Below are 16422 nucleotides of genomic sequence, written 5' to 3' on the forward strand. Positions count from 1 at the left end.
TTGACATTTTTTTCAATTCTGTTACTTCCCAAGAAAGTCAAGGATATAATATGAATTGTCAGTACCACAAGCAAATACACGATATGCCAGGAGCATATTGGAGACACTAATTAAACAGACAAAATCATGTTTATGGTTGTGAAAAATATAATGCATTACATATGTTGGTGGTTATAGTAAAACCTATGTCCATAAGTGTGCACCTGTATTTATCTCATTTACTGTATAATCAATCAGGTCTTTGATTGGCTTGTGTGTATGCGTGTGTGTGGTTGTGTAAGTGTGCGTTTGTGTGTGTATGGTTGTGTGTGTGGGTAAATCACAGAGAGATGCGGAGAATGCTGAGAGAATGTTTCTTTAAGACCCATTACCTTCCAATCCGGCTGAGGGGGAGGCTATGGTGAGGTGGTGTAGCGTCGCTCCTTGCTCCCTTATGCCGTTTACATGTGGAAAGGAAAGAGACAGGGGGGAAACATATATCCGGGTTTTTCTAAAACACTGGGGCACCGAAGCCAAATACGCGGAGATGGACCCAAGAAAAATCTAACGGTAGATTAGGACAATATGGGCTCGGCGCGATGACTATGGTAAGGATGGGACTTCCACCGCCCCTTGCAACCCAATTTTTATGACATGAAACGAGGAAACATTCATGTCTTAATGGCACCGTGCAAATGCGTGCCTAAATGTTGTTAGTTAGTGCAACCGTGTATTTGTCACGTATGTAGTGTTATCAAGGATAGAGGTGATACAGTAGTTTTCAGGGATGTAATGAAATAACATAAAGGATGCAACGCTTGGTATGTCAATGTATTGACAGGTGCGTTAGCAACACACACCACGATTTATTTAGGGCGCGCGCGCTCGTTCCCGTTTGCATACAGTTAGGTGAGGTACCTAGAGAGAGAGAGAGAGAGAGAGAGAGAGAGAGAGAGAGAGTGAGAGTGAGATGGGGGGTGGTGGTTCTGAAACATTAACATGTAGGCTATACGCACAGCCTAGATTATTGTGACCACACGGCTATCGCCTGTAAAGCTTTTCTTTTTTTTCTTCTTTTTTTTTCCACCCTAATCAACTGTCATGTGTCTCGTTGTGCATATCGCGTCTTCTGGGCCATTGAGTTGAACAAATTCGTCATTTGCAGTTCTATTATCACATAATGGTAGGCTGATGCAGGCCCTCATATAGAAACGTGTGCATTATTGGATCATAATGTGCGTTTCTCCGTAGCCTTAACAGATTATTGGCTAAACCATGATATGAGTTAACGTTCGAATTAGCTTCTCTCTCAGATGCTTTCTTGAACGTTTCAGTGATTTTTTTGTTGTTGAAAATATGGAGAGACCACCGCAACACATCAGCGCGCGGTATATTTGCACTGTTAATAAGAATGTAGCGGAGGGCTGAATTGCTGAAGTGTGGGTATGTGTGTGTGTGTGTGTGTGTGTGTGTGTTTGTGTGTGTGTTTTATCGAGTGTTCTTTTTCCTCCATGGATTCAGGCCTGGAGGTAGCTAATCTTTTAATTCGAATAGTAGCCTAGATCTTATGGACACACTAATGATGCGTGTTTCGTTTCTTGCATTCTGTCTACCCAGCTGCAGACAATCAGATATTGATTCTAATGACGCTTTCGGTGCTTGAGACATGGTTTTGTGGTGTGCAAAGACAATTTAATGTTAGCTTCAAACCTCCGCCCTGACGGTCATTACACATATTATAGCCTACCTAATGGCATATTGCTGTTTTGTTGGTAACGTATTAGAGAAATTAACACTGAACCCGCTCGAACCCCAATTTCTTTCATACTCGACAGTAGAGAGCCCGCAGACTCACTCCCCGCCCCAATGTCTGGTGAACGGATGTTTGCAGCTTTGCCTCTCGATCTCTGTTTCTTCCTTTCTCTCGGCAGTTTTGTTTCTGAATTAGCTAATACATTGTCGACGCTATTTTAGTTTTTTTGCACAATGAGGACTGTCCTAATTGATGTTGGCAACCAGGAGCTAGGCTAGCTTGCTGTATGGGCAGCCAGGTAATAGCAATTAGAGGGCTAACGGATGTGGGTTCAGATCACGAGGATGATAGTAGTGGTAGTTGCAGACACAGTAATCATCTTAATAGTCCCAAATACATTTTCCAGTGTCAAGTATATTACTGTTGTCAAAATGCTGTTGTAGGCTATGTTAATAAAGACAATGCCTTATAAAATAGGCTACCGCTTAAATGTAGCCTGAAAGATAAGCATGAAAAGAGCCTCGTTTTGTATGCTCTTTTTATGTAACGGGATAATGTATAGGGTTAATGTATAGGGGTTTCATTCAGTCCTCCACTGACGTAGGTCTACAAATAGAGGGTATTTATTGGTTTAAACCCATCATGTCGCTCCAAGTTTCGTCTGTTGGACTAGAGATAGTCATCTCCACCTGACGGGACTAGTCTGATGATAACGGTCAGTATTTCACTGGACAGCCAGGCACAAGCACATCAAGTGTATTGCTAAGGATTCTGGTTTGATTCCTGCAAGGGCCATGTGTTGTAATAACTCACAAGACTGCACTGGCTGTAGGCCTACATGTACAATGTCAGCTTTGGAGAGAGGCAGAGAGAAGAGAGGGACTGGGTCCTATCTGAAAGATGGGATTTGGTCAGGACCCTAGTCCGTATAGTTAGGGTTGGGCCTGGGTTCTACAGTAAAAGGATGTCATATTTTTGCTATGCTGAGCAGCTTCTGTGTATCCATGGTGTCGTTTTGCTTTCACATTGACAGGCTGGGTTTTCATCATCATGTGTTTGCTGCCGGCACTGAAGTGTGACAGGAGACCAGTCTGGCGTTTTGTTACCTCAAAGGTGCGGATAAATGGGATGATTCTAGTTAAAAACCGACTGATGTCGCGGTGCCTGCCTCATCCCTACACGTGCAATATATGTGCTTCGTGTTTCTCCTTTCACTATCTGCTCCTGTTACCACTCTCTAACCCTCCTTTTTACTCACCTTTCCACGAAGTGGCATATAACTAACGAGTGTGGAAATGGAACACAGGTGCCAGTGTTTAGGGTTTGTTTTTCTCCTGACCTTTGAACCCACTGACAACTGGACAGGTGCTACAGAGGAGGATGGGTAGATTGACAACACATTGGTCCTGGATGGAAGCAGTGGAAAGGTTGTGTTCATTGTTAATAGCAGGACAGATGCAGGACAATTGGGTGACCTTTTGGACCCTTCGGCTAAAGAGAAAATGCTCTACTCCATTTCAATACCTTGATAATACCTGACAATAAGAGGTAAAATAAAATCAATAGAAAAGGTATAATAGACATCAAGACGTCTGACCAGTTTGATCAATTTGAAACCTTACTACAGTTATAAGAGATGTGTAAAGAAAAATACATTCACACACGACTATGGTTGTAAATGTGTTGTTTGGTATCATTACTGTGTGACAGTGCTACTGTTTTGACCAATGATTTACAGTGTGAGATAGTGTTATGTCAGTCAGAGGATCCAGCTCGTTGTCTTCAACACTGACGGTATTCCCCTGGCCTGTTGTCTCCTACTGTTTGCTTGCTCCTCTCTCCCTCCAACTGTATGTACAGTAGTGTTTACTGGAGTGGATCTAACATGGCTTGGTCTCTCTTTCAGCCAGCGCTCCCGGGGCTGTGACGACCCGACCAGTGGACCCAGATAGGAGGCCTGCCTCCTCTCCCTTCCCTCTGGCCCCTCCCCTTCCTCATCCTCAACCAATCCCAGACAACCACAGGCCAGTTGGCCCCAGATAGATGGTTGCATCTTCCTCTTTGGACAGAAGAGCGCATATTTACTTCCTGTTAGTCGTCGAGGTTGATGCACAGGAAGACAGTGCAGGAAGAAATAGTGCGCTATTAGTTTTTAGTGGGCTGTTTTTTGGTTTTAAGAAGACAAGTTAGATCATATGAAATAAGGAAAAATAAGGGAATGCTATATTTAAAAGCAAAAAATTCTAAGATTTATATTTGATACATAGTCCTTTCTGTCAGAAATGAGACAGGCATACACAAAGCACCACTCACAAGTGAGGTGAGAGACATCAAAAGGTAGTTATACACCCACATAAACACCAACACACCTGAACTGGAGAAAACATCAATACACCTATTACACACACAGACACAATCCTGGGATTATCAGCCTTCTCTTGGACTCTCGCTACACACACTCCGATCTCATGATGATGTGTGAGGTGATGCCCACCATTTCGGAGGACGGGCGCGGCGGCACGGGTGGGGGCCCATCCTCTCCGGCCGGGGCCGGGGTCGGAGGGCCCGGAGGTGCCATGGGAGGAGGGGGCTACGGCGGCAGGGAGTCCAGGAGCGGAGGGGACGAAGGGGGCAGCACGGGGAACCTGGAGTCCCTGATGGTGAACATGCTGACGGAGAGGGAGCGTCTACTGGAGAGTCTGAGGGAGACTCAGGACTGCCTCGGCACGGCTCAGCTTCGGCTCCGCGAGCTAGGCCACGAGAAGGACTCCCTTTCGAGACAGCTCTCCATCGCCCTGCCACAGGTACGACCCCTAGACGGCACCCAGTGTGTGTGTGTGAGAGTGGGGGTGTGTGTGTGTGGGTGTTTATGCGTGCTTATGCAGTATGTATGCAGACTGAGAGAAATAAAGAGAGAGACAGCGAGAGTGACTTGGAAAGCAAAGCTGGGTCAGGGAAAGTACAGTACTGACACATTTATAGCAACCTTTACAGCACAGTGACTGTAGTATAGATGGGATGTCAACGTCTACAGAATCCTGGATCTGCGTTCATATTGTGCTTACAGATGAGATGGGAGGAATTGTGCTTGTGTATCCTTTAGTTTTTCGGCTTCACAGCTCAGCATTTTCTTTGTGCTTTTTGTCCAACTCCTAGTAGGAAGGGAATAAATGTGTTCTTTCAGTTAGCTGTAGTGTTTCTATAGCAATCTAAATGCTTGAGAGTGACATAGTATACTGTTTTCTTGTAAATTGTGCAACATGACTGGCTCTCTCTTTAGGCTTAAACTCTCAACTCAAACTGTTAATGAAAGTAAATCACCCTTACATCGTCTCATGTCATGCATTTGTTTGTTTACTGAACCGCAGTGGAATATTACAGTCTAATTATGGAATTGGTACTCATACCAACCTGTCACACATATCCATGTTAAAGCCCATATGGTTGCATGCTACAGTAGTGTGCAGAGGAAGCACTACACGATTGCAGTCGACTGAACGGCGCCCGATGGCCATGGCGATCGTGTGGGAGATGAACTAAAAAAACGGAATGATAAGAAAACATGAGATGCCAACTGAGCTGACCCCTATCCAAACAAGAAACAATCCCAAAAGGCTCAGAGCCAGTGTACCCACGGTGTCACCATCTGGATATCCCTCCGCCATCCTCCCGCCTCCTCCTCCCATCTCTGCTCCCACCTCTCTCTGTCGAGCTTCATGTGTTTAGGATACCTGCTTCCGGTCTTTGGTCTGAAGGGTGTCAGATGTGGTAGTTGTAGTCTTTTTAAGCCCGAGAAGATGCCACACATGGGCCCCTACGAAAACCCTGTGATGTTTTCTCTGTAGGAGGCATGGGAAACGACTGAACGTGCACTGTCTGGGTTCTGTAGCAGTGGGGTGTTTGCCGTATAAAACCTGGAGGGGATATTCAAAAAGCCCTGAAGAGCGAGCAGTTTGGAGGTTGGGGGGGGGGGGGGGTCTACTCCCCAAAGGGTTGTAAATGACATATTGGTGCTGCGTTTCTTGCCTCTCTTGTGCATTCCAGTGCAGTATCATTGTGTAATAGTGTGATGTAATCCATGCCTGCCAGTTCACAGAGAAGGCTGAGCTTGAGAATGACTGAGTAGACTGTGTGGGTCCACGGCCTGGTTGACGACGCATGTTTACGTTCCCCTAGTCTCCTATACACATTCACAGCATCGTGAGGGGACATTCGCTGTGCGTGTCAGTCTGTGTGTTTGTGTGCGAGTTGCCTTTTCTGTGTGTTTTTTTGTATGCGTGAGGTGTGTTCTCTGTATGTGAGCGAGTGTGTGTGTGTTTGGTCACGCTTCTGAAAGTGACTGTGTGCTGGGATGAAACGAGGTCCCGTTGGGGAGACGCGTTGGGGTAGACCAGAACAGGTTGTTCATAATGCTGCTGAACACGTCTGCTGTGTTCTACAGGAGTTTGCCGTGCTGACTAAGGAGCTGAACGTTTGCCGGGAGCAGCTCCTGGAGAGGGAGGAGGAGATCGCTGAGCTTAAGGCGGAGAGGAACAACACGCGTGTAAGACGTCGATAGGCCATGTTTTTTTTTTTTTTGCCTTTCTCACGATGACGTGGGAATATTTCCTGTTCCCTCCATTTTTCTCCTTTCCTCACTTTGTCTAGAAAATTCTTCTCTTCCTGACCCTACTTTACTCCTCCACATTATCCCTTACCCCTTTGCATCTTATCTGCATGCCTCTATTCATCTCACTTTCTCTGCTCCTTCTCTCTCTTTCTTCTGCCTGGGAATCACTCTGCATCCGCCCTCCCCCTTTCCTCTTTTCTCTCTTCCACCTGCAATCCATCACTTTCTGTTTCATCCTCTATTTCTCCTACTTCCATTCTTCCAATCTCCTTTTTTCTTCATTGCTCATCCTCACTTCACCTCTCTATTTCCGTCTCTCTTTCAACCTTACACTCTGTCTCGCTCCCTCCCTCTCTCTTTCTGTCTGTCTCTCTTTCAACCTTTCTGTCTCTCTTCCAACCTCTCTGTCTCTCTTCCACAGTTGTTGCTGGAGCACCTGGAGTGCCTCGTGTCTCGACACGAGCGTAGTCTGAGGATGACGGTGGTAAAGCGACAGAACCAGTCTCCTGCAGGGGTGTCCAGCGAGGTGGAGGTCCTCAAGGCCCTCAAGTCTCTGTTTGAGCACCACAAGGCTCTGGACGAGAAGGTGAGCAACTGGCTGGCGGCAGCCATTTTGGCTCTTTTACAACTGTGCTCTAACTGGCGTAGCGAACGAGCTAACGACGTCCAGAGAGGCTAATGCTTGCTCCGTGTCTTCAGGTCCGGGAAAGGCTTCGCGTGGCCTTGGAGAGGGTGTCCATGTTAGAGGATCAGCTGGCATCGTCTTCACAAGAGGTACAAGCCAAACAGTCACCCACCACCATCGCTGTCCACAGTAAACATGGCACTGCTTCATTAAATCCAGCCGAGAACGAGGCTTCATTCCGTTGTTTTCCATGTGTGTTTCTCACAGGTAATCTCTTTAAGAGACCAAATTAAAAGACGACAGCAAGGGTTGGACAGCGGGAAAGATGTAAGGGAGGGTTTTATGCATGCCGGTTCCAGTGTTGTGTGTGTTAGAGTCCCAAAGTCACTAACGTACTTATATGGGTATCATGGTGTCTAAACGTGCTCTGTAAAGGACATATCATTGTGTTTCATGTTCACACCCACTTGTCTTCTCATTCTGGTTTTGACTTATGTTTCTTTCTCCATTGCTCCCATTTCTTCTACCCTTCATCACCCTCATCACATTAGCGTCTACCCAATGGCCCCTCCTCCGGCCTGGATGAGGGAGAGATCGACAGGCAGAGAGAAGGAGAGATCGAGCGACAGAGAGCAGAGCTCTCTCAGCTGAAAGAGAGACTGGCCCTCATGTGTCGACAGGTGAGTGAGAGAGAGAGACGGAGAGAGGGAGACAGAGCAAGTGAGAGAGAGAGAGAGAGAGAGTAGATTTAGATGAATAACTGAATCGAGAGCTGGGGGGAAACGGAGAAGAGGAGAAACAGAACACAGTCAGGAGACAACTGAGTCAGACAGAAAAAGGCAGAAATGGAGAAGTTCCAAAAGTAACACAGGTCAGCTGCCCCAATTCCTTACATTATCCACCATACAAGAAGCAACCAGCATTCCGTTTGACAAGCTCCCACCCTATGGACGAGAACAGTACTACTATGGGCAGGGGCTGTGAGACTGGTGGAACCCATTTCCCCTTGTCCCTCTTGTGGACAGTTAGAGTATTGCAGCTGCTTAGTCAAACGCACGGCTCCATAAACAATAGCACAAGGATGTTAAATGTAAAGTCAATTACCCTATTTTAATTTGAACAAAACACAATAACCGACCACACCAGTTGCAAAAATGCGGTCCGAACGAAAATGGTCATCATTCTAAAAACGGATGTATTGTGATGTCGTCTGTGTTCCACGTCAGGTGGGGGAAATAGAGGAACAGCTTGCAGCCGCTAGGAGGGAGGTGACGAAGTCGGAGGAAGCCAATCAGAAACTCCAGAGGGACGTGAAGGAGGTCTGTTGTGCCAGTCTGTTCCTGGGCAAGGCCTTCCAATGGGCTCATCCTGACCCCCCCTGCTACACAAACTACTACTATACACACACAGGGTTAAGATCTTCAGGGTTAGGGTTACGGCTAGCCCCAACTCTAATCCTAAAACGGAGATAGGGTGAGGTGTGGTAGCAGGTTTAGGGTTAGGATCACAGCTTACCCTAACCTTGTTGTTAGGGTTAGGATCACAGATAACCCTAACCCTGTTGTTAGGGTTAGGATCACAGCTAACCCTAACCCTGTTGTTAGGGTTAAACATAATAGGCATGCCTAGCCTTCAACCCAAAACAAACATGTGTCCTGTATCATTTTGAGAAAAAAAAACAAACAAAACATTCACAAAATGATGATATGCTGTATATGTACAATATATATAATTGTTTTACTACAATGAGCAAAGGATCATGGACTCACCGTCATTCACCACAAAATGTCTTCTGTGCCTGAAGGCCTTGTGCCAGCGAGAGGACATGGAGGAGAGAATCACCACGCTGGAACGCAGGTAAATACCTGGTTGCTCATCAGGCTCCACTGTGGTCTTAACACATGCTAGGAGGATTTCTCACACACCACTACCCCGCCAACTCTCATGCTAAACTCCTGTATGTGGCTATGATTGTTACATGCGAAGGTGCCACACAGGTGTGAAAACACTTCCTGTTTCCCAGGGTTCCTTTCTGTGCGAACAGTTTTGTATCGCCCTAGCGTGAGGGCCTGACAGTGTTTGGACTCGGGGTTGGATGTCATTCAATGACTAATAGAGAGTATCTTCTGATGCTCTTAGTCTGGGATTAAGCCTAATCTATGTCTGGAAGACCCCGTCCCTACCTAGGCCTAGATTAAGCAATCATTTCAATTAGTGTGTACATTAGGATTTAGAAATGTGTTGTTAGTTTAATGCTATCTCTATAAGCGAGCAGAAGCAACATATTGTATTGGGTTGAATATGTGTCCCCGAAATGACCACATCTTTATGTCCATGTGTCCACAGGTACCTCAGTGCTCAGAGAGAAGCCACGTCCTTGCACGATATCAAAGACAAGCTGGAGAATGAGCTTGCTAGCAAGGAGTCACTACACAGACAGGTGAGTCGTTGGCCCACGAACACAAAGATTAGCTTCCATGTTATAGGACTTTGATTGTTTCCAAAAACCAAAAAATAAACTGTTCATCCAAAACTAGATTAACATGCAAATCCAAACTTCAGTGAGACACAGCAGCAGCCTTATATTAGCTTTGTTTGCGGTATTAGCACTAAGAGCATTACTAGTGTTTGTAGCATTAGTAATTTTATCAGCTTTAGAAGTATTAGCACTGTTAGCAGGGATTGATGGCAGTAACTGATAGCTGTGTTAGTGTCATCAGCATGGGTACCAGGAGACACAAGAGCTCTTAGACATGGGTTCTCCTTTTAAAATACATATGTGTGTGTGTGTGTGTGTGCGCAGAGCGAAGAGAAGAACCGTCAGCTCCAGGAGCGCCTGGACGATGCTAAACAGAAGCTGCAGCAGACCCTGCAGAGGGCAGAGACCCTGCCGGAGGTGGAAGCCCAGCTGGCACAGAGAGTGGCTGCACTCAACAAGGTAAACTGTCACTGGGGTCACCGTGGCGACCTGGGACACCACTATGGAGATCACACATGTCAACTGAGTAGTCCAGCTCAGTAACTATCAGTCGTCCGTCCCCCCCCCCCGTCCGTGTCTGTCAAATATTTTCTCTCTCTCTCTCTCTCTCTCTCTCTCTCTCTCTCTCTCTCTCTCTCTCTCTCTCTGTCTCTGTCTCTGTCTCTATCTCTGTCTCTCTCTCTCTCTCTCCCTCCCTCTCTCCACCCACTATGACTCTCTCACCCACTCATCACTCTTTCTTCTCCGTTTCCTTTGAACTTCTCTCTTTTCCCTCCTCTGTCTCTTTCTCTCCCCTTTCTCTCTTCTCCGTCTCCCTCTCTCTCTCCCCTGCTTATGTAGGCTGAGGAACGCCATGGAAACTTTGAGGAGCGTTTGAGGCAAATGGAGGCACAACTGGAGGAGAAGAACCAGGAGCTACAGAGAGTAATGGAGCCATATTCCCTTCTGCATAATTCAGCGCCTGCCATTTTAGACACTATAAATCCAATCTTCTCTTATGTTTTGTCAATTGACTCGTAAACCTTTACCCCGATTCTTTCTTTCTTCTTTATAGGCAAGACAGAGAGAGAAAATGAATGACGAACACAACAAACGCCTTTCAGACACTGTGGATAAGCTGTTGTCTGAGTCAAATGAGAGGCTGCAGCTCCACCTAAAAGAGAGAATGGCTGCTCTGGAGGAGAAGGTAGGAAAGATGAGACTGACTGTCATACAACACAGGTAGTAACGCAAACAATCCTTCTTCAGTACTTGTAAGTGATTGCACTGTGTAAACAGCTTATTGTTTTATCTTCCTCTAGAATGCCCTGTCAGAGGAGTTATCTAACATGAAGAAAATTCAAGATGATCTTCTTGCGAACAAGGTAACGAAACCTCTCGTATGGCCTTCTTATGCCGTTATCATGGTATAAATGTCATGTCTACACTACTACTGTTTTTCATATTTGTAGTTAAACAGATTTGAGGATTTGAGATTGGCTCCTTGTTCATAGTAATATTAGAAAAAGTCCCGCTGAAACGTATTGTGTGTCACAAACAAGACCAAAACATGCTCCCATGCACTGAAGTGTCACCGATGTAAAAGCACCGATCCATGTCTATAAGTTGGGAAGGCCGAATATAATACATCAGCAAACAGTAGAAGACACACAAACGCAACCGGAGAGATCAGTTATTCACCTATTATCATAGAACTCAAAATGTGGGGGAAATAACTCAACATGTCTGATGTAAACATGTGGAGACTGCTTTGCTTGAATATAACATCCAGACATGTCCACCCCTGTCCCCACCCCTGTCCCACCCCTATATCCACCCCTGTCCCACCCCTATATCCACCCCTATATCCCCCTCTGTCCCCACCCCTGTCCCACCCCTATATCCACCCCTATATCCACCCCTGTATCCACCCCTGTCCCCCCCCCCCCTGTATCCACCCCTATATCCACCCCTATATCCACCCCTGTATCCACCCCTATATCCACCCCTGTATCCACCCCTGTCCCACCCCCCCCCTGTATCCACCCCTGTGTCCCTCAGGACCAGCTCATAGCAGAGCTGGAGAGGATTCAGCTGGAGCTGGACCAGCTGAGGGGCCGACCTGGTTCCTGCTACTCCCGCTTAGCCAACATGGAGCTGCAAGGGTATTTATATACATAGATTCTATCCAATATCCTCAAGAAATACACATTTGTGTTATTCCCAAGAGGAAAGTAATACTGTGTGCTCCTGCCGGAGGATGCTAACTGTGCCCTCTCTGTTTTTCACGCCAACACAATACTTTATCTCTCTGTTTATTTGTTTATGCAGTCGTTTGAGAGTAAAGTAACGATTGACATCAAAGCAACAGTTGTTGCCCTTAAGGCCACAGTGATAATGGTTCTTAGATTATGTAAATGTTTTTATTGTTATGCATCTGTTTTTGTGCTTTGTTTTCCGAAAGAGAAAAGATTATGAGTGAAGCGTCATAACTGAATCGTTCCTTATTTTATCTTAATCTCACACCGATGATTGAGTAAAAGGGGGGTGGGTGGGGGGAGGGGGGCATTTACATTGTCTGTAAGCAGGACAAATGTGATTTGACAAAGCGCTTCCATTTTGAATCTCACAAACTCTGTAGGGCGGGCAGCGTCAGCTCACTGCCATCCACCCTTTTTCGAAGATCTCTTCCAGGGAGTGCCTCGGAGCTGCGCTACCCCCAGGGCGGAGGCTCGCTCCCGGCCGGCTACGGCAACTCCTCCGGCGGAGTGGTCGTCCGCCGGGCCCACCGCGGCCGATGGGCCCCCCCCAGGGAGGACGGCAACAAGGTGAGCAGGCGACCTCATCAGGCGGCACCTATCAGCCTGCTGCAGCTTTTACCGCGCTTTTCAAAAGAGGTGTTTCCGTCCGTATAAGACAAATCCAAAAAGCGTTGTTTTTTTTTTTCTCCGAGAAGTAGCTGTCTTTCCGTCTTCAACTCTCTCCCTTTTGTTTTTCTCTCTCTTCGTTACGTGGTATCCACCCTCCCCCCCTCCTTCTGCCGCAGTACGGGGAGTGGGACAGTGGCACCATGATGGGTCCCGGGTTTGACGGGGGCGTGGAGGGGGGCTGCTCAGACGATGAGGAGGACCGGGAGACCTTGTTTGGCTCGGAGCTGCTGTCGCCCAGCGGTCAGACGGACGTCCAGACCCTGGCCATCATGCTGCAGGAGCAGCTGGAAGCCATCAACAAGGAGATCAAGTATGTGGCCAGGTCTTCTCCTCAGGGTGACGAAGCGGATATGAGATGGAACAGGACCAACTTGTTGCGTAGATATTCCACTGAATTCACAGTTCAGACTCATTTGAGGGGAGGTGTAATACCCAGATATCATGTATGTTGAGTCATTATCTGTCATCATGTTTGCAATGGATGATTCAGTTCCTTTCTGTCTATATTTTAATTATGTAACCCGACTTCCTCTTTTTTCCTTTCCTGTCTCCTCCCTTCTTCCTTCTTCCCTCTCCTCTCCTCTATTCTCCTCTCCTCTCCTGCCTCTTCCCTCCTCTCCTCCCCTCTCCTATCTCTCTCCTCTCCTCTCCTGCCTCTTCCCTCCTCTCCTCTCCTCCCCTCTAATCTCCTCTCCTGCCTCTTCCCTCCTCTCCTCTCCTCTCTCTCCTATCTCTCTCCTCTCCTGCCTCTTCCCTCCTCTCCTCTCTCTCCTCTCTCTCCTCCCTCTCCTGTCCTGCCTCTTCCCTCCTCTCCTCTCCTCTAATCTCCTATCCCTCTCCTCTCCTGCCTCTCCCCTCCTCTCTTCTCCTCTCCCTCCTCTCCTCTCCTCTCCTGTCCTCTCCCAGGCTGATCCAGGAGGAGAAGGAGAGCACAGAGCTGAGGGCGGAGGAGATTGAGAGCCGGGTCAGCAGCGTGGCCCTGGACGCCCCACCTCTCCCGCCGTCGTCGCTGGGCGGGGGTCGAGACAGCTTGGGGAGGGGCTACATGACCCCCTCCCTCACCTCCTCCACCCTGGCCTCCCCCTCACCTCCCAGCTCTGGCCACTCCACCCCCCGCCTGCCGCATTCCCCTGCTCGAGAAACAGACAGACAGGTACCCCCACGCAGCTGGAGGCTGCTCCTGTAGAGCTAGTCTGTGTGTGGATAGTATACTTCATGTGTGTTGAAGATGGCAGTGTATTTTGTTTGTGTTGGTGTCTGAAGGAGGTATGTGCCTCTGTCATCGAAGTGCATCAAATCCTAAAAAGCCCTTCACAATTGATTGTTTTTGTGATTAGAGACAAAGCAACAAAGCAAGAAAAAGAGGTTTCTGCGGGGCTAAACTGGATATTTATTGTTGTTACAGAACAGCAAAGAGGGAGATGACTGCAGGGCATTGGCTCTGATTGACTCCACCCCTCCCCCAGTCCCTCGCGCCCTGCGATTGGACAGAATGACCCACACACACCCAGGAGCAGGGCTGGATGATCACCGCGAATTCCGCAGGTACAGTTTAATTGTTAAAACAATGACCAAACGTCCTTCGAAATGTGTCTGACTTCCTTAAAATACACAAAAAAAAATTCAGGTATGAAAAAAAACATTAATGTAATTTAGTTTTGTTAGAAGTTATTATAAAGTCGAGATAATGATTTCAGGCCCTGACTATTCAGTAGACCAAACCGTGTCCCATGATGCGCTGTGGTGATGTTTCGCTATCTCTGTTTGGTTGTTGATTGTTCATACTAGTCTTTCTGCTGATGGTGTCACCACCAGTAGTCAGGATTCTCTCCACAAAGCCAGCAAGAAGAAGAGTATCAAGTCCTCCATCGGTCGGCTGTTTGGGAAGAAGGAAAAGGGCAGGATGGGAGGGCCGGGCCGGGAGTCTGCCTCTCTGGGTAAATCACATCCAAATGTATTTGTATTTGCACAAGCAATGTCCCTGAGGGCTTCACATACGCCCATAGAACTACCCCTCAACCAACCTAAACCCTCAAGGAAGAAACTCCCAGAAAAATTCACTAGGGGAGAAAAAATGGAAACCAAGCGTCCAGTAGCTCAGCCGGCAACCGTTTGTCAGTTGTACTTAACCACTCATTGTGTTATAATATTCCTGTGTATTCTGAGGTGTTTATGGTTGTCTTTGAGCAATCTTTGAGCGATTGGGAAGGATGTCCAGAAGTCGTCACACTCACTCACCCGTCATGTGGAGCGGTACTGTAGGATGTCGGAGACGAGGTATCATTCTTGACCTTTGACCTCCGCCCTCAGCCTCTACGCCGTCTGATGACCTGGGCTCTGCCGACCCCCTGGGCCTGACCAAGATGGGGACAGGAACCGTGGAGAAGGATCGGCGCAGCAAGAAAAAGTCAGAACTCTCTTTTTTCGAAACCCTTCGACTTTGTTCTGTCTCCTGGCAACCAGAAAACTCTTGACATATTAAGAACGAATGAGACTGAGCCTTATGTCATATGAAGTGTAATGTCATGTAAAAGTCATTGTACATTGAGCATTGTGAGCTGGAATACAGCAGGTGAGTTCTGTTCTGTAGACATGATATTGAGTGTTGTTTCTGTCTCTGTCCCAGGCATGACCTACTTGAAGAAGCTTGTCGCCAGGGTCTCCCCTTCGCTTCCTGGGATGGCCCCACCGTGGTCACCTGGCTGGAGGTAGCTCTACTCTCCCGTCTTCTCCGGTCCTTTCCTCTCCTCCGCTGAACTGGAACCGTAGGAATGGATTTGTGTTCTGAAGTGCAAGGGTGTCCCCCCTCTCCCCCCTCCAACACGTGTCCCCTCTCTCCTCCCAGCTGTGGGTGGGGATGCCCGCCTGGTACGTGGCCGCCTGCCGCGCCAACGTGAAGAGCGGCGCCATCATGGCCAACCTGTCGGACACGGAGATCCAGAGAGAGATCGGCATCAGCAACCCCCTGCACCGCCTCAAGCTGCGCCTGGCCATCCAGGAGATGGTGTCCCTCACCAGCCCCTCCGCCCCCGCCAGCACCCGCTCTGTGAGTGGAGCTCTGGATGACGCGCTCGCACACGATGATGCACGCGCAGACATGCCGATAAACCTGGACCGGTTTCAGGCTTAACTAAGAGCACACCGAGCACTCTTTAAGTCAGAGGGTGCATTCATGGGAGAAGTCACCCTGCCAGACAGACAGACAGACAGACAGACAGACAGACAGACAGACAGATACACACAGACTGATCTTTCTCCTACTGCACACATACAGTACACATTGGGAACTCAGTCCTTTCTGGGCTCATATCCACAACAGAGAAGAGAGAGTGCCCAGAATATCCCTCCCATTTCCACCTAACACTTCAAACCGGAGGAACAAATACAAACACACTTACCCTTTACAACCACATCATGGCTGTTACAAATCCCAAGACCAATTGTACACACACGTAAAATACATGATATCACAACCACTCACTTAAATTATGCTTGCAAGTGTACTATGCAATGTAGAAATGCAAATAGTAAGGTTCTGTATATATTTCCTTTTCTCCCGTACCAATGACAGTCCACCAGTAACATCTGGATGACTCATGCAGAGATGGAGTCCTTGACTGCTGCAACTAAACCAGTAAGTCCCAAACATGGCCTGTGTATTGTTTGAGTTTCTCTAAAATACGTTTGAACATCTCATGTTTAGATGACCAGCTTTCACAAAATGTGTATCCCTCAGCAAATGTAAATTCATCAGAGATAAATATACTGAGATTCCACAGAGATACTAGTTTACAGTAAAATCAATCCAACTGGATTTTAGATTAGCATAAAGAGCGCACTTCCCCCAAAGAGGACACAGGGTTCCATTATAGATTGCAGGTGGAGCAACTTGCTTGAAATGAACCAGTCGGTCTGGACTCAGATGAAATGACGTTGATTCACTGTCCTCTTTTGTCTTTGTTCCTGATTAGGCATATATGGCTGCATCTCTCCCCAACTGTTCCCTACAAATCTATTTAAACGTAGCATTTCTCCAACTAATTCTCATTCACTAACAAACTATTCCTG

The 16422-nt window shown here is 47.4% G+C and overlaps 1 protein-coding gene across 6 annotated transcripts in view; it reads left to right on the forward strand.

Moving 5' to 3' along the window:
* Nucleotides 1-406: 406 nt before the first annotated feature.
* Nucleotides 407-16422, forward strand: part of LOC146259517 (liprin-alpha-3-like) — an 18915-nt gene continuing 2899 nt past the window's right edge. Inside the window, exons 1-25 of one of the 6 annotated variants that reach the window (XM_084670897.1) lie at nucleotides 407-587; nucleotides 3639-4536; nucleotides 6174-6275; nucleotides 6763-6927; nucleotides 7041-7115; nucleotides 7234-7293; nucleotides 7518-7646; nucleotides 8193-8285; nucleotides 8771-8823; nucleotides 9313-9406; nucleotides 9770-9904; nucleotides 10286-10369; nucleotides 10500-10631; nucleotides 10747-10809; nucleotides 11486-11589; nucleotides 12066-12252; nucleotides 12471-12664; nucleotides 13261-13507; nucleotides 13760-13899; nucleotides 14143-14291; nucleotides 14665-14761; nucleotides 14981-15062; nucleotides 15200-15400; nucleotides 15926-15988; nucleotides 16326-16422. The exon at nucleotides 16326-16422 is cut by the window's right edge and continues 548 nt beyond it. In XM_084670897.1, the coding sequence (XP_084527023.1) occupies nucleotides 4201-4536; nucleotides 6174-6275; nucleotides 6763-6927; nucleotides 7041-7115; nucleotides 7234-7293; nucleotides 7518-7646; nucleotides 8193-8285; nucleotides 8771-8823; nucleotides 9313-9406; nucleotides 9770-9904; nucleotides 10286-10369; nucleotides 10500-10631; nucleotides 10747-10809; nucleotides 11486-11589; nucleotides 12066-12252; nucleotides 12471-12664; nucleotides 13261-13507; nucleotides 13760-13899; nucleotides 14143-14291; nucleotides 14665-14761; nucleotides 14981-15062; nucleotides 15200-15400; nucleotides 15926-15988; nucleotides 16326-16409 (3069 nt within the window). In that variant the 5' untranslated portion in view covers nucleotides 407-587; nucleotides 3639-4200 and the 3' untranslated portion in view covers nucleotides 16410-16422. Of the gene's footprint in view, nucleotides 588-1296; nucleotides 1423-1732; nucleotides 2448-2765; nucleotides 2846-3638; nucleotides 4537-6173; nucleotides 6276-6762; nucleotides 6928-7040; nucleotides 7116-7233; nucleotides 7294-7517; nucleotides 7647-8192; nucleotides 8286-8770; nucleotides 8824-9312; nucleotides 9407-9769; nucleotides 9905-10285; nucleotides 10370-10499; nucleotides 10632-10746; nucleotides 10810-11485; nucleotides 11590-12065; nucleotides 12253-12470; nucleotides 12665-13260; nucleotides 13508-13759; nucleotides 13900-14142; nucleotides 14292-14664; nucleotides 14762-14980; nucleotides 15063-15199; nucleotides 15401-15925; nucleotides 15989-16325 lie in introns of those variants that run through there. The other 5 variants (XM_084670892.1, XM_084670891.1, XM_084670895.1 and 2 more) reach the window with 5 other exon arrangements.

Source organism: Hypomesus nipponensis, chromosome 13 (genome assembly GCF_054491055.1).
Source record: "Hypomesus nipponensis isolate SF chromosome 13, ASM5449105v1, whole genome shotgun sequence".
Classification (NCBI taxonomy): Eukaryota; Metazoa; Chordata; class Actinopteri; order Osmeriformes; family Osmeridae; genus Hypomesus; species Hypomesus nipponensis.